Source organism: Cyprinodon tularosa, unplaced genomic scaffold (genome assembly GCF_016077235.1).
Source record: "Cyprinodon tularosa strain WSP-4 unplaced genomic scaffold, ASM1607723v1 ctg328, whole genome shotgun sequence".
In the NCBI taxonomy this organism is placed as follows: domain Eukaryota; kingdom Metazoa; phylum Chordata; class Actinopteri; order Cyprinodontiformes; family Cyprinodontidae; genus Cyprinodon; species Cyprinodon tularosa.
The window spans coordinates 34,888-60,532 of NW_024039039.1; the positions used below are offsets into that span (position 1 = coordinate 34,888).

Here is a 25,645-nt window from a genome sequence, read left to right on the forward strand (position 1 = left end):
AAAGAGATTTGCACCGTCAGCCGGCTTCTCTCAGGAGGCATGCTTCTAAGAGATTAATCACATTACCTCATTAGACTATTGCATAAAATGTTTAACCCTTTGAAATAAATCAACAATTGCCGTGTTGGACTTTTCATATTTAGCGTCTGCTGTTTCCTCATGATGAGAAAAATTGCAATTATTCATCTATTTATTGAAGCATTTAGTGTTTATGTTTACTTTTCAAATATTTGGCTAACTTTTTCTGATTTCTCATCACTTTCTCTTTAGTTTTACAAAGCAGTAAGGCTGAAGGAGACTGCGGAAGGATGCTGCTCGCCATCCTCATGTGACTGAATACCTTCTATGTAGAAATCAGGCTGCTGGTCTCTAAAGGTGAGAAAGTTAACAATCCATCAACGTTTAAAGCATCTAGACATTTTTCACTTGGGTCCAGATATTCAAGTCAATACAGAGCTCATCATAGATGAAAAGGTAAAGAAGGCAGTTAAAATAAAAAGTGGATCAATTAAAAATAAACAAATAAATGTATTTAAATCAAAGTAATTAGATCAGAATTTTGGTTATTCCTATAAAAACGTTTGCTGTTTATTAACAGAGTTTAATTAGTTTTTTAAATTCAGATTTGGAAGCATCAAAACTGCTTTGAGAAATAAAAATGCTTATGATATAAGAGATTTTAGGTTATTTGAGCCCTGTATTTAAGACCAGTAAACATGTATTTAAACATTTACGTTTGAAACAAACTATAGAGAAACATGATAGGCTGCATCCATTTCTTTAAAGTACAGTAACGACCATAACCTACGACTGACAGAAAATAGAAAACATGATGAACATTTGTCTTCAAAGTAAAATTAATATTTGATTTAAGTTTAATCAACCCATTAAATAAGATATATGGAAAATGTGAGCTCTTTTAAAAGGCTTGTTGAATTTCTACTGTAATACTTTTAACCTTCCATTCACCTACCAACATTTTTTTTAAATCACAGAGCTACCTGAAGTTCTTGGTCTTTTTTCATGAGTCAGAGCACCATAGGCCATTTTATGTTTGCAAATTTACCTTCCTCTCTCCTTTACACCCCAACAATGAAGGGTTAATGTTTTTTGTTGTTGTTTTTTTTCAAAAGCTTCCAAATGTAGCTTTTGTTACCAATAATCTTTTCAATAAAGGTATAGAGGACAATCTTTTATTTCCGTGTGGATCATCTAAATAAGTAGTCCTCCTATATCTGTAAAATAAAACAATGTGATTGGCTCTAAGGAGAGCAGAGACAGAGGACAATCTGGTACCCCTTTTCCACTGACCAAAAAAACTGTTTAAACCCTGAAACAATTGGTCTTTAGTGGCTCACTGACTGGTGTCTACTGGGTCAAATGACTCAGAAAACGACCCATATTAAAATTTCCTCAGCTCTGATCGGTGTGCTCTGGGAACACCAGAGTCGGGTTGACCCACTAAATTACATGATACCATTGAAGGCAATTTACGCACGTCAACACCACAGCAGTCGCTTCTGATCTAACAAGCCAAAACAACTCTGTTTACATTCAGTAAACACGGAGCAGCTCTCGTGAGAGGGATTCAGACAGATAATAGAGAGAAACAATAAAGCACACTGAGTACGCCCTGGCTTCCTTCCATGTTGTTCTCCATTGTTTACTTTCCTGACTTCTGTCAAAATGGTGACTGGTGAAGTTTCTTACTTTTTTACTCCAAGGTTAGAACATATCTAGGCCTTTTTTTTATCCTTATCAGTTTGCCTAACTATCTCCATCCAAAACCTCACCAGTAAAAAGTCCCTCTTTCCTTCTTCAAAAACAGATTTTACTTTTGTGTCCAATTTCCCTTTTATCTCATGAGGCTGCAAATGTTAATTACACCATAAACAACAGATCTTCATACTATTTTTATTCGAACCTTGTTGATCTTACATTGGAAAAATTTACCTCTGACTTTAACCCATCCCCTTGGGGAGCAGCGGGCTGCCATGTGGGGCATCCGGGGAGCAGTGACGGGTTAAGGGTCTTTGCTCAGGGAACCAGAGTGGCAATCTCAGGGAACCTCAGGATTCACCCCCCAAGTTCTATGCCATAACCACTAGGCCGCCACCCCCCCAATATTAAAGCAACACGAAGAAATCAAGATGTGACTAAGTAAAGTTCTCCTGTTGGGATAGTAGCTGGATTACAGCCAGGACTCAGGATACCAAGATAGAACTCAGGTGTGCCAGATCCTCTGAGAGGCAGCAGGTTAAAGATAACCTACAAGGACATGCCAGGACACATATAATAAAGACTGATACATTTAATGGACCACTGAGAGTGAAAATAGATCACTTAGATCTGCCATGATCCTTTAGTGTTAGAGATTAGCATTTTGCTTGTGTTTATTTGCTAATATTCTTCCATGCTGTCTTACAATATCCTATTCTTTTCTCCATTTGTCATAGTTATGCTAAGGTGCCTGACCTGCAAATGTTTTTTTGGAATCGGATCATAGCACATGCCAAGCTGGGTTTATAGTTACCAGTCATGGATTAAAGCCAGAAGGTTATTTTTTGTAGTAGATGGTTACGGCCCAAGATCACAGTAGGGGTTTTTCTATAACATGAAGGACACACAAGGAAAATATTCTTGGAGAAAATACAAGAAATTCAAAGATGGTTGGTATTCCCCATGGGCCAACACTGAAGCAATGAGGCCAGGCAGCCAGATCCCCATATTCTCCTACTAAAGGCATGCGGATTAAGCTATGTGCAGAAGCGCAACTGCAGAACTCCACCATTCAGAACCCAAGGCCCTAGATCCCTGACACTATTATTTTCTCTAAGATTTATTTTCTATGTTTGGTTTTCCTCAGTTCATTAGGTAGGTAATTGGTTTTTTTCCCCATAACATTGTATTTTGTCTTTACCCAGCTCATCTGTGTTGACTGTCCTCCCTCCCTCAGACTCCACGGTTACCTTCTATCTCAGCTGCTCTCACATATCTTGGTTTACTCAACAGCTTCCATCCTCTTCTATCATTCTGACTTTTTCACTCTTTATACAATTCGCTATTTTACATTGTTTTTTTTGTTTCACTTCCTGTTTCTCCATACATGCTTTATCTTCACCCTGTGCTGTAAGTTAAGGTGTTTGAGACATCTAGTGGGGGGCGAAGGGAAATGCTGGAATAACGTAGAAGAAAATATATCTCAACCGGACATAAATATACCTAAGCAGCATTCATTCTCTTTGTATATTTCAGAACCATTATAAGCTATTTAAGGCTCATCAGTCTGTCACACCCATGTTAAATCCTATTCAGTAATTAACAATGTAGATGAAGAAGGCTACTGGTGGTTTAAAAGGCTGGTTTAAATATAAGAAAACACTCCATTTATCTCCTGAACATGAAGCTATTTCAGAAGCTGATTAGACTTTTGAAGATCCAATCACAGCACCGCTTCCCCTCCCCTGCGAGGTCAACCTCCTCACGCGCTTCATCGGATCAACACATCGGCAAACACACACTTACGCTTTGACGGATTCAGACTTTTAATCTCTCTGGTGTGCAGGAGGAAAATCTGTTCCTCCCGGCAGTCAAACAGTCTGCAGATTAGCTTTCCAACACCAGCAAAAGTAGATTTAGAGAAATAAATGTAATTTGTTTTATGGCGGTGTAGCTCTAGTTTTAGAAATACAGTGGTCTTCCTGCAGACCTTCTTTATAGGTGGGGATTTGATTGGGATACATGAGGACTCAATAGGATTTGTTTACCAGGTGCTCCAGAAATAGCTCCCAGGGACCACTCTTCTGGAAAAGGTCAGTTGAAACCATGAGCTCCTGATGGCACTGTCAGGATGTACCGACTCAAAAACCCATCATCTGAGGGGATTTCTGCACCTTCCTGTTTGAAATTATGGGTCAGGTCCAGGCCACCTCAGAAAAAGAAGTGACTCTTCAGCACATTCAGGAACTGTACCGAAAATTTACCAGTGAATGTCCAAGTGGAAACCTGCACCTGCATGAATTCAAGAAAATCTTTGGGGTCAACAGCAAATCACCAGAGGAGGAGCTGGCTTTCATTGAACTTGTCTTTAAATCCTTTGATACTAATAAGGTAGTGCTTCTTGTTTAATACATCTATCTTAGCTGATGTAAGGTTGTTTCCACAGAGTTTGTAATTTATGGTTCTATTTAGGATGGTAAATTGGACTTCATGGAGTATGTGGCAGCTGTGAACCTCGTTCTTCGTGGAAAACTCATCGACAAACTGAAGTGGTCTTTTAAAGTGTATGACAATGATGGGAATGGCTCTCTGACCAATCAGGAAGTGAGACGTGTTGTCAAAGTGAGTCTTCAGCTTATGGTTTGTTTGTTTTTCTACTCTGCTTGTTTTATGGAAAGCATTTGGAACAGTTATAAAATTTACAGCAAATGCAAATGAGCTTAAAATGAAACTAGTACACATGGGCCACACTGCTGTATTTTAAGCAACACAAACAAACTGCAGCATAATCCTGCTCATTTTACTATGTGCAGTTGAAAGAAACACTGTAATGCTCAGGCTCAGGTCAATGTGTTGTATGAAAATTGAATTTCAAATTAAAAAAGCTTCTGTTGTGGGCATCTAGAGACAAATCAACAGTCATTTCTTGTATCTTGGGAGAAAAGCCACGATCTCAGGGTCATGGAATGGTAGTGGAATGGATTAATGGAAAACAAACAATTACTACTGCACGGGAACCAGTTTTTTTCTCCCAATAAGTACCTGTAAGTCCCAAAAATGTATCATAATCCTGGAAAATTGTCCCCCAAAGGTAACAAAACCACAGCCACATGCATAAGTTTGCATTTCTGCCCATATTAAGACTCTACATTGACTTGCATTAATTTTAGTTACTGCATTGATGCCCAACCCTAACCATTACCAGTATATTCCTAACTCTAAGAATAATTTAAAGTAAATTCACATAATACCTCTAAAGTGACTCTCCGGCATTAAAGATGGCCGTCCATCACATTAGGACCAGCCATCACCCTGTCGGTCCTCACATGTTAGTAAAAATACCAAACATGGTCTTAAATGGGTAACATGCACAGCCACACAAAGAACGTAATCAGAATAACAACAAAGTTTGAAATTATTATAAAGTTTCTATTTTTGAAAGATTTAATTGTAAATATTTTTATTTTTTGTTTTGTTTTTTCCCAGATCATCACCAAGATTAAAAGACGCAATGAGCAGAATGTGGAAGTTGATGTTGATGACATCTGTGACAGGATATTTCAACTGGTGGACAAGAACAAAGACTGTAAGTCAAAACATGAAGAAAATTATTTTTATTTTAAACTATTACAAATGGATATGTTTGCTCTTCGTTTTTACTCTGAATCTGAACTTTTTGTGTCGTAGAGCAAAAAACACTGGAATTGGAAGTAGCAAAAACCCCTGAAGGGATAATTAATGTCAGCGAATCATCAATAATGACCATGTTATTTGCAGGTCAAACATCATATTTCAAAATCAGAAAATGACACAATATTAAAATATGACCTAAACAAACACATAAAGAGCCTTAAGAGTTATGTTTCTCTAAAACAGTAAAGCTTAGCCGTGCATGGTTGATGATATGAGTTAGGTAAAGTCTTGTTTTGAAGAAAGAAGCATCCTAAGGCTAAGGAATGAGATCACATTATAGTTTACCTCAAACTTAAGAGTTCTTCTTTTTTAGTAAAGTCAACAGTCAGACCGTCAGGTTTTCCACAGACACTGTTTTTGAGCTTAAAGTTCCTCAGCGAAGAAAATGTTTAGTTTCATCATTATTTCCTCTGTGAGTCAAAGTCAGCTGCAGCTAAGACATTTTTAGACATTACTGAGCTGCAGCTGCATTTTCTTTCGGTGTCTGAGCTAAATGAATGACTCTAATTCTGGAATTAGTTTTTTTAATCTATTTTATTCTTTAATATACCAGAACTTACATAAAAAGTATGATTATATATTTTCTAAACATTAAATCAGGCACTATAATCCAACAATTATTTTTAGTCTTGCTTTGGTTATTTCTTCAATGACTACTTTTAAGTGGTGTTGCACTGATACCAATGCCAGTATCAGGCAGGGCCCCGATACTGCAATAGAATTATGGTATCGTAATCGGCGAGTACCAACAAATAGGGCGCGATACCATTTTGGGAGACAAAAGTTTATTCAACTATTGTCAGCCATTCCAGGTAGGCAATAAAAAGTTCTACTGGATTCACTTTGTATTAGTCTTTTTCCTGCTTCACAAAGGTAGGCAGTAGCTTGACAAAACCATGATGGCAATTATTTTACATCCAAGTAGTACGCATTTCTTCATATATACACACACATCAATTTAAAACAGATGATATCGGCCAATACTGCACAGCCAAGTATCGGTATCAGGGCCAAAAAAGGGCATCGCTGCAAAACTACTTTTAAGTATAATAAAATTTCAAGTTGTGCCACTTTTACTAGAGCACCGTTTTTGGGTCCCTTACCCACCTCTGACAACATTTTATGAGAAGAATACATTGATCAGAGACGGACTGAGAAGTTTTTGTGCCACCAAAGACGGTGTGCTGGGTACTATGACCAAACCAGCATTTGTTGGTCCTAGACCAGATTACCTGTCTCTAATAGGTTGATCACAGCTCTATATTTGGACAATCAAAGACTGGATATCTCTGCAAAGAGGTAAAAGCAGGCAGACAAGTGTAGAAAACACAGAATCCCTTAATTAATATGAGAAGTGACCCCTCCTATATGAGAACAGATGATTACCACATACTCCTTCTTACCCTGGTTTGGTTAGCAACTCTGTGTAATTATATCAGTGCTGGATACAGGAGGATGTGGCAGATATACGGAAAAATTTCTGATTCTACTGTGCAAAATTTGGCTGTCACGATAAAAATGAAATAAAAAAAACATTTTGCAACACTCCAACCATTAGCTAAAGAGTGTGGTTAACAGAATGGGAGCCTATAAGCAGCTCCAATAAATTTTCACTGTACAATGGTGGACCAAGCCTAAGAGTAAGGATGAAGACGTTAATTATGCAGGGAGAGTTTGAAGCTGCTGTCAATCCTCTTTGAAAGGCGTCATTTGAGATAGTTTGGGCATCTAACCAGAATGCCTTCTTCTCACATCTAATCAGGGATTATCCAAGTAGCTCCTTCTGTGAGCTGATTCTGAGGTCAGACACATAACTAATTTAAAGGATTATATGTTCATTTAACTGGGAACAGTGTTAGATCCTACTGGAAGAACTGGTGACAGTTGCTGTGGAGAGACATCTCCTGGTTTCGGTCCCAAACCTGTCAGCTAACATCAGAAATGAGGAAGAAGGTGATTTCAACAAACTGTTCACCAGCAACTTGCAGGAAAACAGTCTAAAATGTCACATTTCTGTGGTTTTTTAAAGAAAGATGATGTTAATCTGTTGCTCTATGTGTATCATTGAAATCTTTGTTTGATTTGCAGGTCAGATATCTTTGGAGGAGTTTATTGAGGGAGCAGAGAAGGATCCGTGGCTCATGGAGCAGCTTAGACTGGACATTGCACCTTCAGACTGGTTCATTCAACACCAGGAGAAAAAGTCCTGAGTCCTGGGATGACACTGTGGGAATATTCAGCCTTATTGTTCAAGAAGAACCTTTGACTTCTTCTGTAAGGAGATCCTTTTTTTTCAACAAAAACACTGGATTAAACTACAGTCAGCCTTAATTTTTAATTTCTTATTTTCTGGACGGATTTTTTTGCCCATTTATCTTCAATGTAAATAATGGAGTTGTTTGAAAGTCTATTAGGTAAAAATTTCCTAATATTATCCTTAGTTTAAGCTTCTCTTAGGGTAATATTTCAACCAATGAATTCTGTATCAAATAGGACTATGAATGAAGACAAACCAGAGACTCTGAAGGTCCTCCAGTTTCATTGCTGGTCACCTTTTTGCTTTGCTTTATTTGCCTTTTTAATTCTAAATACAACTCTCCCCATACTTGCTGGTAAAGTTGTTTTAAAAAGCCTTAAAATAAATGTTTCCTTGATAAATAGAACTGTACTTAGTATAATCTCTCTACAATATGGGGTCCTCTATTCAGCTCCAACAGGTTTTCTACACAGTTTAGTGAAGTAGATTCAGGAAGATTGATTGACCAAATTGGCAAATTTCATATTTTTATGATGGTAGGACAGAAAATGCATTTTGTTGCCAGACAACCTGTTACCATGTAGATGTTTTTAATGGCTGCCTAAAACATGGCTCCCTTGGCTGCAGATGTTTGTGTCTTCCCCACCCACTTCATATTAATGTTTGGTGGAACTTTGGTTCTGCCCCAGCCTGGTAAAACACAGATTCAGTTGGTTCAGATCTGTTTTTGTTAGTTTGACTGACAGAAGTTTTATAAAGGTTTGACACACTTTTTCATCCACTCACTGAGTTGTGAAGTTTATAACCAATCTGCCTTAATTTGACATATGTTCTCAGAAACATGATTCAGTGTCACGTCATATTCAAACCCATAGAATAAAAAAGCAGAAAAGTTTCTGGGTTTTCAGAGAGACGCATCCAAAAATTCTTCAGTTTCATTTGTTTTAAAGGAGTTGGTAGTTCCTCCATCCATCCATCCATCCATCCATCCATCCATCCATCCATCCATCCATCCATCCATCCATCCATCCATCCATCCTTGTACCCCTTCACTCTTCCAAGATAACACACCTATGTTAAGGCCTGCTATCCTTACAGGGACTTTGCATTGACTTACATTGAATTTTGCATTTGCATTTGCACTCACTCCTAACCCAGACTATCCTATCGCCAAACATTACCAACACATACCTAACCTTAAAACTAACCAAAAATTTATTCATAGCTTATCCTGATCATAATTCTAAACCCAAGAAAAGAACCTGTCCTCATTGGGGACCAGTCAACTGGTCGATCGCTCGATTGCTGAGGTTAAGTCCCTACAAAGTAGCATATTCCTGGAATATTGTCCTCATAAGGTAACAAATACTTGGTCACACCACATACTGAAGAGCAATCTAGAGAAGGAATTTGATGTTTTTGGACTGAGGTAGGAAGGCAGGATACCCAATGAAATGCCCATGTATGCAGAGGGAGAACAAACAGACCATCTTCTGCTAACTGTGCCACTGTGAAACCCCCTCCCTTATCTTAGTTGTGGTATTCTCTACTGTTCAAACCACTTATTTCTTTATTTTCTATGAAAAAAGAAACAATTATTTTAAGGCTTTTTACATTTACTTCTTAAATGTGATACTGGTTGTGGTACCAGAGTGTAAGTGAGTCTCAAAGAAGCTGTTGACTCATTCCTGCTAAGCTGTAAACTTACAATATGTATTTAGTTTAATATTTTTTCCTGGTTTAACCTTCAAAGATGACAAATTTAGTTAAACATTCATGTCCTATCAGAAAACCCTCCAATCAGTCAATCGGTATGTTTGTTTATCACTATATACAACATTAAAAAGTTAAGAAAGATGCTCATAAAACATGTCAGAAGATGATGGACAGATAAAGAGTGGATGAACACCAGAGTCCCACTGAGCATTAGACGGTTAATCCGATCCATAATAGAACCTAAACTTGGGTAAAGCTTATTCCACTCACCCCACTGTTTTCACCTTGACCTTGGTACTCATGGTTCACCATGAAGACCTCAGTGCCCTGTTGTTTATACCGAGTGACTAGTGAGGTGGAGCAAAGTGCTTCAGTGTAGTAAGAACAAAGATGGATGTAAGGATTGACTGGAAAGCCAATGAAGCATCAGAGAACTTGGGTAAATGCTGTTGCTCCGGATGTTTTGGTTAAAGGAAGTGAGCTCTGGCACATTCTGACAAAGGAAATAATCTAAATTATTGATGGGATGAAAGCATGAATGGCATTCTTCCAGCAACGAAGAAAAGGTATAACTCTGGTCTGGAGACAAAGCTTTGTCAACAGTATCAGTCACATTTTTCAGCTTTTCAGTTCTGGGTAAAAAGCCAAAATGTGACATCAAACAGACAGACTACTGCGGAAAAAATAAGATACACCAATCTTCTCACTAATCAGCTGCAAAAAAAAAATAGCCATAGCTTTACCTGATTTTCTACAGTTCAGCAGACAGCTTGAGGACCTGCTGTTACCTTCTGGCGCCATGCAGCCACCAGCTGATTCAGCAGGATGGTGGTTCAAATGGTTCAGAAAACTCCCCAAATGAATCCATTTGTGTCGAGTTCCCCCTCTGAGGGTTGTGGATGTGGGTTTTCACAGATCTATAAATAGACCCGTGAGGAATTATTCTAAAAGCTGCATGTTTGTGCATTTTTACATCAGTATAGCATCACAGCTTAAAACGTAAAGGCAACTCCGCTACATCAGAAAGACTGCTGGGTTTTTTTCTACTCTGCATTTTGTCAACAAACCATGATGATTGTGAACCACATGTTTAGCAACATGTTATTAAAGTTGGTATAACCCTGGATTAAGCCAACGGGTCAGAAGTATGTTAGAAAGGTTAAATGCCATTAACTGAAAACTAAAGCCAGAGGTGATTTCACTCTATACTCAGGGATCAGTAGTTTATACCTCCACTTGCTGTCTTTGTGCCAGAAAATAGTTTCTAAAACCTTTTTTTCTTGGCTTTTAAAGGTGTTTACGGTAGCAGCTATTCAAAATTTCCCCATTTTCCTTGATGGGCCCTTGGCTGGTCCCCTACACTTCCTTTTTAAACGTAATTTTTTGTACTAAAATATTCTTTCAGCCATGATTTGTGGACATTAAGAACTAAAGAGAAGTGAAAGGAGGGAGTCGGAGTAAAAAATAAGCAAGACCATAAGAAGGCCAGTGGCTGGAAGTTGTAGGGGATTTTGCTGCCATTGGGCCGGCTTTTGACTGGACAGGGTTATTTTGAATGGTTGCTACTGTATGTTCTTGCTCCTTTATAGCTCTCTGATCTACTTATTTCTCAAAGGCCTCTTCAGGTGACTGGCTTTTGTTGGTGGAACAAATACGATCAGATATTTCAGTCAAAATGATGGAACAAATTGTTATAAAATACACTATATTGCCAAAAGTATTTGCTCACCTGCCTTGACTCACATATGAGCTTAAGTGACATCCCGTTCCTAATCCATAGGGTTCAATATGACGTCGGTCCACCCTTTGCAGCTAGAACAGCTTCAACTCTTCTGGGAAGGCTGTCCACAAGGTTTAGGAGTGTGTTTATGGGAATTTTTGACCATTCTTCCAGAAGCGCATTTGTGAGGTCGCACACTGATGTTGGACGAGAAGGCCTGGCTCTCAGTCTCCGCTCTAATTCATCCCAAAGGTGTTCTATCGGGTTGAGGTCAGGACTCTGTGCAGGCCAGTCAAGTTCATCCACACCAGACTCTGTCATCCATGTCTTTATGGACCTTGCTTTGTGCACTGGTGCACAGTCATGTTGGAAGAGGAAGGGGCCAGCTCCAAACTGTTCCCACAAAGTTGGGAGCATGGAATTGTCCAAAATGTCTTGGTATGCTGAAGCATTCAGAGTTCCTTTCACTGGAACTAAGGGGCCAAGCCCAGCTCCTGAAAAACAACCCCACACCATAATCCCCCCTCCACCAAACTTTACACTTGGCACAATGCAGTCAGACAAGTACCGTTCTCCTGGCAACCGCCAAACCCAGACCCGTCCATCAGATTGCCAGATGGAGAAGCGCGATTCGTCACTCCAGAGAACGCGTCTCCACTGCTCTAGAGTCCAGTGGCGGCGTGCTTTACACCACCGCATCCGACGCTTTGCATTGCACTTGGTGATGTATGGCTTGGATGCAGCTGCTCGCCCATGGAAACCCATTCCATGAAGCTCTCTGCGCACTGTTCTTGAGCTAATCTGAAGGCCACATGAAGTTTGGAGGTCTGTAGTGATTGACTCTGCAGAAAGTTGGCGACCTCTTCGCACTATGCGCGTCAGCATCCGCTGACCCCGCTCCGTCAGTTTACGTGGCCTACCACTTCGTGGCTGAGTTGCTGTCGTTCCCAAACACTTCCATTTTCTTATAATACAGCTGACAGTTGACTGTGGAATATTTAGGAGCGAGGATATTTCACAACTGGATTTGTTGCACAGGTGGCATCCTATCACAGTTCCACGCTGGAATTCACTGAGCTCCTGAGAGCGACCCATTCTTTCACAAATGTTTGTAAAAACAGTCTGCATGCCTAGGTGCTTGAATTTATACACCTGTGGCCATGGAAGTGATTGGAACACCTGATTCCAATAATTTGGATGGGTGAGCAAATACTTTTGGCAATATAGTGTATCTCCTAATATTTATTTGACTTTCTGTGCCGATTCGTCTCTGTTTTGTTTTACTAGAGTCATCACTCTGCTTTCTGTTCTCTTTTAATATTTCTATTCATTATTATTATTATTATTAATCTCTATTTAACCAAGAAAAAATCCCATCAAGATCAAAAACTATTTTGCAAGAGAGTCCAGGATAAGAGACAGCAAAGTTACATCCATCCATTTTCCATCACAAGGGGTGGTGGTGCCTGTCTCCAGCTGTCTACGGGAGAGAGGCAGGGTGCACCCTGTCCAGTGCAGGGCAAAACAGAGACAAACAAGGCAAACAACCATTCACACACACACTCACACCTAAGGAGAATTTAGAGAAGCCAATTAACCTAACAGTCATGATTTTGGACTGTGGGAGGAAGCCGGAGTACCCAGAGAGAACCCACGCATGCTCAAGGAGAACATGCAAACTCCACGCAGAGAGACCCCAGGCGGGGATTTGAACCCGGAACTTTCTTGCTAAAAGGCAAGGCACTGAGCAGCCTGCAAAGCTACAGAAATATGGAGTGGTGGCCTAGTGGTTAGGGTATAGAACTTGGAATCCTGAGGTTCTGAGTTCAAGCCTCGCTCCCACAGAATGTCACTCTAGCTCCCTGAGCAAAGACCCTTAATCCAACACTGCTCCCTATTAGCCACACAATGTCAGCCCACTGTTCCTAAAGGGGATGGGTTAAATGCAGAGTTCATTTCATTGCTCTGTACTTCTGACAGTGTAATAACAATTAAAAAATGTGCTTCTTGCTTTTAGCATTATACAGCACATTTAAAAAAAATACTTTATCAATAAAAGTTATTTAGACTGGAAAACCTATTGTTAGCAGACCTGTACCAACATCTCCATCTAGGTGTCTGTTGCAGCGCTGCAGAACCCAAACTACACGCACTTCTGTTCAGCACCTCCCCTTTATTTAGCTTTTTAGGTTGTCTGTTTGTGTTTCACCTGCTGATGTTGGGTTTAATGCTAAAATATTTATTATTAAACACATCAAAACTGGACGTAATACCAACTTTTTTTCAGGAAACAGTCTGAGAAATGTTACATTTTTTTTTCCATGAGTGGTGATTACATGGAAACAGTCTGAAAGCTTCTGTTTTTCACTTTGTGCCTCTTTCAAACAAACATCCATCTTAGGTTAAGTAACTGAACAGTTTCTTTACTTGAATTGTTGTAAACCTTCATGTGGAAAACCCAACTGGTCAAACTGATAATGAGTACTTTGTGTGATTTATAACTATATGTTTTCTTTAAAAATATTTTACTGAAAATAAGTGATATATTTGAAAATAAAAATACTGTTTTACGTCTCAAAGCTTTATCTCTTCACTAGATTTTATTTTGATGGTTTTTCTTGCCTTCGTATTCACATTTAATTTAGCTGTTTACGAGAATCAGATCCAAACGACTCTCCAGTCACTTCATATGGGGTTTTTAGTGTATAGATTTAGACGGACTGAACTAAGCCTTTAAGGCTCCTTAGCGGCCAGCATTATAACTGCTGCCCTCACACAGATACTAATGACAGACAACTTTTTTGTTCTATGCTAATATCTAAGCGTTCTGCAGGAAATAGATCATTTGGATCAATTGACAGATTGGAATATTTTCATTTGTATGGAAAAATCTTTAAACTTTAATTTTCTTCAGGATAAAACAGGTGTCTACGGAGTTAGTGGATTTCATTGAGTTAGGAAGACAGATTAAGAGGCCTAGAGGTCAGGTCTCATAGGGTGAAAGGGCTGAGAGCATTTGTGGAACTTCAGCTGCAATCAGAAACTCAGGTTTACCAAGAATAATCCAGTCACTGATGTAAAAGGTGTAAAGCGACCTGGAAGTAGCTTCTAATAAGGAAAATAAATATAATATTCCTGTAAGGGAAAATATTGGATAAATGCTTTAAATATTTTGGCTCTTTCATTATCACTATTAGTGCAGTAAAAAAAAAATTAATTCACTAATTTGCCAAAGAAGTTGTGCAGCAATAATGGCCTTAATTTTAAAAGAAAAAATCTGCACTAGAATAAAAACAGGCTTCATGTAGACTGAAGTTACGCCCATCAGGAATCTGTTGGTGACTAGAAGTCATCCAGTCCCTGCAATAAGTTAAACCCTCTTAAGCAAAGAGTATGTGGAAGGAGCTATTGCCTTATTAGCACAATACAGTTGGATTATTACTCATTATGTGCTTGCCAGAAATACAAAGTCCAAGGATTAAAAATCAGCAAGCTGGTGAAGTTTGGGATAAGAGCTGAATCAGCAGAATCAATTGATCAGTCCCTTAAAATAATCCATACAATTCAAAATCAGAGATTTAAAATAAATCTCCAATAATGCCATTAAAAGACAGGTTTTATTCCAGTATAATCTGGTTCACGACATTTGTGCCAGATTATATAGGAACAGAACCTTGTTGATTGATTGATTGATTGATTGATTGATTGATTGATTGATTGATTGAATGGCTTTATTGATCTCACAGTGGAGAAATTAACTTGGTACGTCAGCTCAAATAGTCAAAGGGGAAGAATGTGCTAAAGCAGGATTATTGCCGTTGTATTGTCGCATTGTAGAGTCTGGTTGCAGCAGAGATGAATGACCTGCGGTTGCGCTTCTTTTTACAAACAGGGTCTAAAAGTCTTTCTCACCAGTTTGTTCAGTCTCTTTCTGTCCCGCTCTGCACTGCCAGGGGCCCAGAAGACAACAGCTTAGAGGAGGGCTGACGCCACCACAGAGCCATAGAAGGTTGCTTTCAAAGAAGCTGAGGGTTGATTATAGACCAGGTACTGCTGGTCAGATCATAAACAGGGCTGTGTTAATCAGAAGGACTTTGTTAATCCAATATGTCTCAATTGCAGGGATTAACCAATCATCATTAGTGTAGATGTTTCTATGAGAGCAGGAATCCCCCCTGGCTTGGTACATCTGATAACCATCCAACCTTCCATCTTCTTCCACTTTCCTGCTATGGTCTCAGTGGGGCCGCTTCCTCCCTCAGCCTATGGTTGAAAGGTGGACTACACCCTGGAGATGTCTCCCGTCTACCACAGAACAGATATATACATCCATGGACTCACACAACAATAGACAATTTAAAGACACCAATGAACCTGCAGTCATGTTTTTGGACTGTGGGAGGAAGCCTAAGAACATACACATGGATGGGTAGAGCATGCAAACTCCACCCAGAAAGACCCCAGGCCAGGAATTGAAATCCAGACCTTCTTTCTGCAAGGCAAAAGAGCTACAAACTGTGCAACTATGCAGCCCATTTGGAAAAAAAAAACAATATTTTATTAAACAAAGAAACATATTGTGACTCCTTGACCTGTTGATTATCTTTCTGGACATCTCAAAGAAGACAATTCTCTGTGGTCTGAGAGCTGCCAGATGGTTCAGTCGTATCTGCTGCCTGTTTCATTCTGAGAAAAGCAGCTTCGCATTGACTGTGGGGTCGATGATTGGGAAGTTTTTGGTACTAGGCGGTTCAGGTTTACATTGTTTGGAAGCAGAACTGTGCCCACTCTGGGGTCCCCATTGCACTTCTGGCACTTTCCTCCATGGATCCTCCAAAAAATGTACTACTTACAACTATTTGTGCAATACTGGCAACACGCAAACACTGCATACATAAATGGAGGGTAAAACTGTTAGATATTTGAACAAGGAGCAAACAGAGGCTATGATGGCACTTTGTAATGATTGTAAGGAGCATTATCAACACTAAGCTTTTATCATCATTACTTTATTTTCATTATTGACTTGCATTTATTATTGCACTCCTTTTTTACCTCTCTTTATAATTATCTTGACCTGAACCAGATATCATCTAGCCGTGAGTTTATTAAGGTCAACAACACAGTGGAACTATGGACTTTCTCAGTAAATACCTATGTGTTTATTTTTTTGTGCTTAAAATTTTACTGTTCACTAACTGTGCTGTTTTTCCTAGTTATAACTGCTGCTAGTTGAATCACTGCCTTGTTTAATTTTCTAAGCAATAAGTCAACAAAGGTAGATTTAGAAAAGAAAGTAAACAGAGAGGCCTTATTTTGTAATAAAACAAACAAACAAAAAATAATGCCAATTGTCATTGCATTCTGAAGGAAGAAAACTGTTCAGACTTTGTAATTATGTGTGATGAATGTTTTCAAGCAGAGGTCTTCAAGGTCTCAGTTACATGTAGTCCATAGAGCATGGTGGTCACGAAAGTTTTGGTTTGTATTCCTTTTTTTATATTCCCCCCTGCAATTTTTTTCCATTAATTGAAATGTCTTTAAATACACATTAACGTTATATTAATGTCTTTCAGTCATCAATTACTGGAATTTGCTCTCTGCATCCACTGACATGGGAGCTGGCTCGGAGCTCGTCTGCCTGGCTGTGTGTTTGCTGGACGGGGCCGCCTTTTACAGCTGCTTTTTGTTTCTGCTTCTGTCTGCTCGAACCCCAGTCAGCCTCAGCAGATGGCCGCTCACACTGAGCCTGGTTCTGCTGGAGGTTTCTTCATGTTAAAAGGGAGTTTTTCCTCTCCACTGTCGCTACAAGCATGCTTAGTGTGAGGGATTGCTGAAGAGTCAATGAGTCGATGCAACCAACTGGTTTTCCTTAGATAGAAAACTTTAAATCAATTTGACTGTATGATCCGGTGAACTGTAAAGTGCCTTGAAATGACGCGTTGTGATTTGGCGGTATTTAAATAAACTCAATTGAATTGAAAATCAATGCACAATCAAGCTGGGCACCGTTTCATTTACAACACACAACGAGGAATCAGAATCAGAATCAAAAATACTTTAATAATCCCAGTGTGAAATTACTTTAGTTACTTTACTCCATATGTAATAGAGTGACTATAGGACCAGTTTGATATAACACAATTTCATAAAAAAATATATAATTAGGGGGTCCCCGCTCCATCTGTCTGGGGGTCCTTGGCCTGGAAAACGTCAAAGCCCCCTGATTTATAGTATCCTACTTTAGTTTGAAAATTAAACCGGATGTCACCCAAGTGTGCTCCTCTGGAGGTTTTATTTTCTAACAGTGTTTTCAAAAGATACTGAAACGAAATTAGCATAAAAATAAACGACAACCAACCAGGGGGCTTTATTTTTCACATATATCCCCTTGAGATAAATTTTGGAGTCATGAAAATGAACTTTATAACATATCTCTCTCTCTCTAACTGCACGGAAATGTTTCTTCTTCCGGTCCAAACTGCGCATGCGCGTAGCCTCGTACCAGTCTGTTGACAAATGTTATCAAGACACCCGTCCCGTTGAAGGTTTCTGCTCCAAATGCAATAAAATGTGACTTTATTTGACTCCTTTCGACTAAGTGGCGACTCGGGTGGGTTCTTCATGAACTAGTGAGAGCGGTAAGCTTTTACACTGTTGTTTAACCGGACTGGGAGCGGAGAAGCATTTAAATGGTTAGCTAAGAAGTTAGCCCTAAGCTACTGGACGCTGAGTGGCCTTTAAAGCTGCTCCTGATCCTCTGTGCGGATAACAGGAGCTGTAGCTGCAGCCTCACCTTACTGTCCCCGAAATAATTTTCTATGCTTTGAAAATAAACATAAATATAGCTAAAAATGTACATTCTGACAAGGATTAAGTCCTCATCGCCTCCTGCCCTGCTCTCTCTGGACTGGTTTGAGTTGGTTTTAACTGTTGCTCCTCATAAACTCAGAGCTTAGTCCAGGTTTAAGCTCCAGTTTGTAACCTGTGGTGGTTTGCGTGACAGAACCGGTGTGACCGGATTTTTTTCCTCCACGGTGACGTGGGCTGGACAGCTGAGTGGATCAGGCTGATCATGCGTGGAAGCAGGCCTCAGGTCCTCACAGAGGAGGGCTGCTTTCTGCTCCAGTGAGGAGCTGTGCTTCCAGACAAAATGATGGAAAAGTACAAATTTAACTGGAAAGTTATATCCTAAAAAATGGTTAGAGAGAATAAAGCTGTTTGGAAAATGGTTACTTAGAAGTTCTTAACAGATATAAATGGAACTTACACTTTGGTTCTGCCATACTGTCCTGATAAGTTCACTTTCATTTTACTGTATCAGAAGCCATGTTTGTTATCATTTATTAATCATGTTAGGTTAGGATAGGGTATAAAGTGTTATTTAAACAGTTTATTACCCTAGTGATCTCTATTCAGGGAAAATAACCAGCGAAATAGAGCATCAAGGTGCATACACAGAGCCAATATTTAACAATCACAGGTCTCTATATTCCCTGATTCTATTCTTTAGGTTTTCTTTGGTTGATTTTACTCTTATTTTCTGTCCCCCGTTTCTAATCATGTATTTAGCTTATTAAGCCAGTATACCAGGGATAGATCAATAATAAGAAGCTGCTTCATATCCCCATTTCTGACTCTCACTGCACCTTTCTATGTCTACCTGTTCCCCTTTTCACCTGTAAATAAAGCCTGTACTTAAATAATAAAATTACCAGCTCAAACTACACTCCAGGCATGCCTTCAAAGTTTTCCAGGCCAAGGACCCCCAAACTGATGGCGAGATGGATTAGACCCCCTAATTATATTTATTGTATGAAACTGTGTTATGATTAACTGGTCCTATAGTCACTCTATTACATATGGAGTAATGTAACCAAAGTAATTTCGCCCTGGGATTATTAAAGCATTTCTGATTCGCATTCCTGGTTGATGGGACAGGTGTTGTGAATGAAACGTTGCCCAGCTTGAAAAAGCTCCTGCGTATCCCTGAATGTGAGCATTGATGACTGAAAGACATCTTCTGCCTCCATTTATCTGTTTACTACAGTCTGTTGAATTCATGTTAATGTGGATTTAAAGACAATTCAATTAGTGGAAAAAAATGCAAGGGGGAATATTAAAAAGAGCCTCTGTGGACCCCCACTGAAGACCTCCACCTTAGATACATGAATATTACACAAGCTGTTGTTGCAATAATAATGTATTTGGAATATATTGTCCAGCCTTAGGGTGCAAATACTTTATACAGCTTTGGGTGGAGTAAATAGTTTTTCCTAACTGCAGTAGAAGAGCTGAAGCCATGAATTTGATAATCAGAATAATTTATAGTGCAGTTATTTTTTTCACACCTGCAAAAGGAATCGACTTCTTTCCAGGAAGTAACTATGCGTCGTGGATCCGGCTGCAAACAGCTTTATTCTGTTTGGAAAAGATAAAGAAACAAAGGAGCAGATCTTTTTTAGGAGCTGATTAGTTTTTTCTCACCAGGAAGTGATTTAGAGGCCTTTTTTTATCGGCAGTCTCACTTTCCTGCAATGGTAAATTACGCCTATGTTGCGGTTTACAGCGAAGGACTTATCTTTTACGCAAACTGTGGCTGTTTGTTGTCAGTTAGAACTCCCATGTTTTTAATCCATCAGGCAGTGATGGAGAGCTTCATCAGGTTTGGGATGATGCTTGGTTCGGCGGTCTCTCCACACAGTCCAAATCAAAGTTGTAGTGCCTGGCACAGACTGCCATGAAGGTGATGGGGAGGACTGTAAAGCTCTCCCTTCAGTCTGTACTTAGGCAGGGTGGGGTACTGCTGGACCTGTCCCACATGCTTCATAAGGAATATGAGCTCTTTCCTTCTGGCAGGAGGTTCTAAATCCCTTTAAATACTCCTTTACACCCACCTCCATCTACATTTATATCAACATGCTAAATAGATCTATAAGGGAGAAATAGGAAATGTGCAATAACTTGGTGTTCTGCTTGTTGTTATAGTATGCTATGTTATTCTTATTTAATTTTAATTCTTTAGAGGATATGTTATGAGTGTCTATGTAACCTATGTGTGCGTTTTTAAGATAAAGTTCATTCTATCCTAATTATCCCATATAAATGATTATTATTGGTCCTGAAACTTTAAATGGATTTATATCATTTAGAGGAAACATGGGCCTCATACCCATTTAAAGAAGAGAAGCAGAGATCCATATCAAGTGTCCAGTGATGCATAAATCAGGATTTCTTTCATCATTCTTTGGTTTGCTTCAAATTTAAAGACTTCAACACATGAACCGGATAAATAGCTGGAAATTCAACCAAAAAAAGGAAGAATTACAAAATTATCATCAGTCAGGTGTTCATCCATCTTGCCTGTTTGTATCCACTCTGCTCTCTCCTTTGTTGTCTTTCTTTAATGTTCACCGTTTTTACCTGCCATAGGAAAGTGGATTCAAATTAGCTTTTGTGCTAATTCTGGCATATTAACATAGATTTTTTTAAGCTAGCATGGTGATAAATGTGCATTGTCCTAATTTTAGATAAATAATACATTACTAACATTTTTTAGAGTTATTAATTAATGGAAAACTGGATGCTTTCACTACATTTGAGGATGTATCAGGGTCTCATGTTCAATCAGAACTCATTGATCTCCTTTTTTACTTCCTCTGTGTTTTTTGTGTGTTTCAGGTCTGTAATCAGCCATGCTAAAATGGTTTTCCGGAGAAGAGGGAGAGTCTGGCTCTCCGGTAAGTTTTTTATATTGCAATGATAAACAGTTACGTGTTTCTGGTGTTTTCATTTCAGCTCCTCTAACCAGAGGTTCAAAACCTCGAACCAAAAGTTTTCTAAAAAGATAGAAAACAATGTTAAAAATGCAAATGATGCATTCATTAGAGCAAAGGTGTCCTGGTCCAGTCCTGAAAAGCTTATTTCCTGTTCCAAACACACCTGCACCAGACAGCTGGCTTCCTCCTCAGAGTTCAGCCATTCAGGCCTGGAGGCGATTCATTGATCAGATGCTGGTGTGTTGGAGGAAGGATGCATCCAAAAGCTGCAGGATAGTAGATCTGCAGGACTGTGTTCAATGGAAAGTGATCTAACGCTGCTTTATATCAGTTTTCAGTCCGTTATTTTACACGTCATCAGTCTGTTTTATCTGGGAAGTCTTTTCATTGTTCTTCATGTCCAGATAAGCTGGGATCAGTCAAACTGCTGACCTCAAAGCTCCAGCTTCCTGACAGGATAAAAATGACCCCCCACCCCCTGCCCCTCCACACACACACACATCCCAGTCAGCATGACTTTTCCCCCGTTCCCAGTGTAAAGGCTGTCGTCAAAGACGTTCGGAATCCAGAAGATAATCTGCAGTTTCTCTTTTTTCGATTCTACCATTCATTCACAACCTGATCCCTGTGGACGAATCTGCTATAAATCCACAGTTAACCTTTTTTTGGTATAAGGTAAACGGCCTTATATAGCGCTTTTTCAAGTCAGACTCGTTGACCAAAGCGCTTTACACTATATTCTGTCATTAACACACAAACTGAAGGTGGTGAGCTGCATTGTAGCCACAGCTGCCCTGGGGCACACTGAGAGAAGCCAGGCTGCCGTACACTGACGCCACAGGGCCCTCTGACCACCATCGGTAGGCAGTGCAGGTGAAGTGTTGTAAAGCACAGAAAGCCGGAGTCGAACTGTCAATTCTTCAATTTCAGGTCGAACTCCTACATCCGACGCCACTGTTACCCACATGTTGTTTTACATGTGAGTGTTTCATGAAAACTTGCATTTAAAGGAAGTAAAACTAATTTAAAGGTAAATCATATGCCTTTACCAAAAACGCCAAAATCCAGTTAATTATGATCAAATAAGGCTTTATACTGCAAGCATCCATCCTGATATTGTTTTGTTGGTCCTTTTTGAGCCTAAATACAACCTCAGCACCGGGAGCAATGAGCTGACATAAATGGACATGGTGCCATCTGCTGGCAGTACCACTGAACTACCAGAAATCCAGATGGTGGCCATTGATGCAGCTGCTAAATAAGTGCCTACTGAGATGCAATGAGTCAACAAAAACCAACAGCAAGGCGTATCGGGCTAAATAGCATTGCTAAGATTAGTAGAACTGCTAGCAAGAACATGTAGTCAGGTGTCAATCAACTTCACAGCGACATCAGAACGCTTCCTGAGCTTTGGCTAAAATTTTAGAAAACTACAGAGGTCAGACTTGTTTAGCGCAGCACAAGTTTATCCCTCTTGGAATCAAACCTCTCTTTGATCTTTTTTACTGTTTTTTTATTTTGATTTCCATTTATGCTTGGACTTCCACACTTGCTCCCCTCCATCACATAGTCATTAGGGCGGGGTAAAATAATCGATTTTGAATCAATTCCTTTACATTTTTGCAAAATTGAGGTCTAGGAAATGAGATTGATTAGTTATATAGTGACGCTCGTGACATTCACATTCAAATGAGCAGGAAAGATGCTCTTAAGATGACTTCAAGCCAGACAGCTGCAAATATGCCCAGTAGGTTGACTGAAGACATTAACAAATGGAGGGCTGACCAGCAAACACCCTGTAGTTGTTACAGACAACGCTGCAAATACGCTGTGTCACGTCTGCTTGCTCGAGTGAGGCTTCACTTTTTCACTTTTCACAAACAAGTTTGCACTTATGAGACAGTTTTGTTCCCATATCAAGTTTAAACCGTCCGATTTACAAGTTTGCACTTTGTGTTTAATACTACAGGAAAAAAATAAAATACATGATTATTTTGGAACACAGTTGAACCACTTTCATTATTGTAAAAACAGATCGAATCAAAATCGAATCGATTCAGGACTTTGGTGAAAATACCCAACTCTAAAAGTCAATCATTTTTACATTTATTACTCATAGCCCACACAACCATGACCATTGTGAAAGCATGTACAGCCCCATCTGCAGGGGCTGAGAGAGTCGTCGTTTCACCGCTCTTCTTCCATCCCAGAAGTTTTAATGAGAACCGGTTGAGCGTTTCGCTATGCAACCCTTGATTGACAATTGTTGTAATTTAACAAGCAAAGTTCAAGTTATTGAATTCACTCTGTTTGCATTCAGTCAAAAGGAGTTAGTGGCATATAGATAAAAAAAAACCCTGCAGCGTTTAAGTTCTGATCTTAATTATTAACTTTTAATATTTTAATATTATTTTAACATCACTTGTTTGAATTAGTTTACGATGAGAAACATCAATAAGGAGGAGCTATAATAACTAATAATTATTGGAGTTTCATCAGTTCATCAGTTATCAGTTTTATCAGCCCTTATAATTGATCAAATGGTTCTTAAACTTACTATTCAAACTACATGAAAGTTTTAGCAGAGGAACCAGGATTCATCTTCTATAAGCGAGTCTTTCTGCTCAGTTTTCCTATTATTTGTTTCCCCCTCAGGGCGCAGGCTCCCCTCACAGCGCCGCGGGGCGCGCAGAGGTTCCTGTGGAGGAGATGGCCGAGCGGCTGATTCAAACGGAGCAGCTGGTCCTTCAGCTGAAGGAGCTGATTCGGGAGAAAGATGCTGCGCTTCGCTCCAAAGATGATCAGCTTAAGGTGAGGGAGGCTCCCTCTGGAGCTTAGCTAAGGTTTAAAGATCTGGGGCAACGGTTTGGGTCAGCCTTAGTCTGTAGCCGGTTCCTGTTAGACTCACATGGATCAAGTTAACGTTTAAACCCCGGAGACAAAGTCTAACCTTCACTGACAGACAGGAATGTGAGCTGATAGCTCAGTAAATGTTCCACCATGAAGGTAACTTCAGGAAAAGGAATAAATCCAAACAGGAACATGTTTTTATCACCACAGTCCTGCTATTGTATCTGATGGAGCTCATTGCTTTTCATTGTGGCTCAGGTGGAGAAGGAGGCATGCGAGTCCAAACTGTCGAAGCTCCGCCTCCAAAACAAAGCAAAGGTGAAGTCTCTGACATCACAGCTGGAGGAGCTGAAGAAACGACAAGGAGATCCCGGGACGCCGACTCACGGCAAGAAGGTTGGAGAACGTCTGGTTTTCTACGTGTGGAAAGATCATCTTTCAGAGATTACATTTATTTATTTATTTTTTTTACTTTCCTGTTTTCCTATTTTTCATTTTTGGTTTTGCTGTTTTGGCTCCATTTTATTATTGTTTGTTTTTGTTTTTTATATTTGTATTACATTATATTTTATATAGTATTTTATTTAATGTTTTTGATGTTTATTTTTTGCTCAGCTTTTTCTTTTATTTCTATATATATTTAGTTTTCTTTGTATTTTCATGTCCCTATTTAATTTTATTCAATGTCATTTTTTTATTTTGTTTTATTTAGGTTGGTTCTTCTTCTTCTTGTTCTTCTATACTTCTATAAATAATTTTCCTGGTTCCTCTTCCACTAAACCAGCGTCTTCTTGTCTTCAGGGATCTTCAGAGGGAGGAGCAGAGCAGGCCAGTCGGGGAAAGATCGTCTTGCTGAAGAAGAAGGTTGAAGAACTGGAGCATCAGCTTTCCCTGAAGGATGGGGAGCTGCAAAAAAGGGTGAATAATAATAATCAGTTTCCCTTCCTGGGTTAAAGATCTCTGACTGTCTAAAATCCTTTAATTGTTCCTGATGGTTCCAGAGGAAGGAAATGGAGCTTCAGCAACAGCGAGGTGAGGAGATGGACGCCATGCTGACGGAGAAGGACAAGAGGCTGGCAGAAAAAGAGGCCTACATCGTCCACCTGCAAACAGGACTGGCAGGAGATCATCCCATCACAGATAAACCAACAGAGAAGGTGATGCTCCTCTTTCAGCATAAAGTTGTCGCTTTCCTCCCTGTTTTGATGTGAGAAGCCATAGAACTGAGTAGGATCTATGCTTGTCCCCTCTCAGGTGCTGGAGGTTGGTGGAGAGATGCAGGAGCTGCAGCTTCTGGTCCAAAGCCTGACCAAGAAGGTGGAAGAAGCAGAGGAGCGCTACAGTCTCCTGCTGGAGCAGACGGAGAGCCTGAAGGAGCTGCTGGCCTCAGAGAAGGAGCAGTACAGCCAGAAGGAGAACATGTACAAGCAGAATGTAGGTTTACAAAGCCGGCCAGGAAAAATGAAAGGTCAGCAGGTCGTAGTAAATGAACGCCGCTGTCTCCTCTTTAGATCCAGACGTTCAAAGACATCATCATTCAGAAAGACAATCAGCTGATGGAGGTCAACCAGATGCACGAACAGGAGCTCTTCAGGCTGGCGGCAAAGTCTGACGCCAGCGCAGACCTGGAGCAGGTAACAGCAGCTCTGCTCTCTTTAGACTGAGAAGTTTGGAAACTCGTTCCACCATCTGTCCCCCTTCCCCCCCACTCAGCTGCTGAAGGCCTTAAAGCAGAAGCTGCACGAGAAGGAGGAGGTGCTGCTGGGGAAAACGCAGGTCATCGACGTTCTGCAGGGCGAGGTGGACGGCAGGGATCGGCAGATAAAGGTCAGTTTCCCGTATTCTTCAAACCATCTTAATAAAAAAATTAAAAACAATAGTCATCAGCTTGCTTTAAACATACGATCGTTA

The 25,645-nt window shown here is 39.8% G+C and overlaps 2 protein-coding genes across 5 annotated transcripts in view; both read left to right on the plus strand.

Moving 5' to 3' along the window:
* Positions 1-3,520: 3,520 nt before the first annotated feature.
* LOC119788856 (guanylyl cyclase-activating protein 2-like) lies at positions 3,521-11,080 on the plus strand. Its single transcript, XM_038293524.1, has 4 exons — positions 3,521-4,110; positions 4,192-4,341; positions 5,206-5,305; positions 7,501-11,080. The coding sequence occupies exons 1-4, from the start codon at positions 3,910-3,912 to the stop codon at positions 7,620-7,622; spliced, it is 573 nt and encodes a 190-aa protein (XP_038149452.1). The 5' UTR covers positions 3,521-3,909; the 3' UTR covers positions 7,623-11,080.
* A 6,520-nt stretch (positions 11,081-17,600) lies between these two features.
* The window catches only part of LOC119788855 (golgin subfamily B member 1-like), a 44,016-nt gene continuing 35,971 nt past the window's right edge, over positions 17,601-25,645 (plus strand). For all 4 annotated transcript variants that reach the window (XM_038293519.1, XM_038293520.1, XM_038293518.1 and 1 more), the window contains exons 1-9: positions 17,601-17,746; positions 20,787-20,845; positions 23,540-23,695; positions 23,993-24,130; positions 24,536-24,652; positions 24,736-24,891; positions 24,989-25,168; positions 25,246-25,368; positions 25,448-25,561. In XM_038293519.1, the coding sequence (XP_038149447.1) occupies positions 20,801-20,845; positions 23,540-23,695; positions 23,993-24,130; positions 24,536-24,652; positions 24,736-24,891; positions 24,989-25,168; positions 25,246-25,368; positions 25,448-25,561 (1,029 nt within the window). In that variant the 5' untranslated portion in view covers positions 17,601-17,746; positions 20,787-20,800. The remainder of the gene's footprint in view (positions 17,747-20,786; positions 20,846-23,539; positions 23,696-23,992; positions 24,131-24,535; positions 24,653-24,735; positions 24,892-24,988; positions 25,169-25,245; positions 25,369-25,447; positions 25,562-25,645) is intronic.

Coding starts and splice junctions, on each gene's coding strand:
- LOC119788856 (XM_038293524.1), top strand. CDS start 3,910: ATGGGTCAGGTCCAGGCCACCTCAGAAAAAGAAGTGACTCTTCAGCAC. Junction 4,111..4,191: donor AATCCTTTGATACTAATAAG/GTAGTGCTTCTT, acceptor GGTTCTATTTAG/GATGGTAAATTGGACTTCAT. Junction 4,342..5,205: donor AAGTGAGACGTGTTGTCAAA/GTGAGTCTTCAG, acceptor GTTTTTTCCCAG/ATCATCACCAAGATTAAAAG.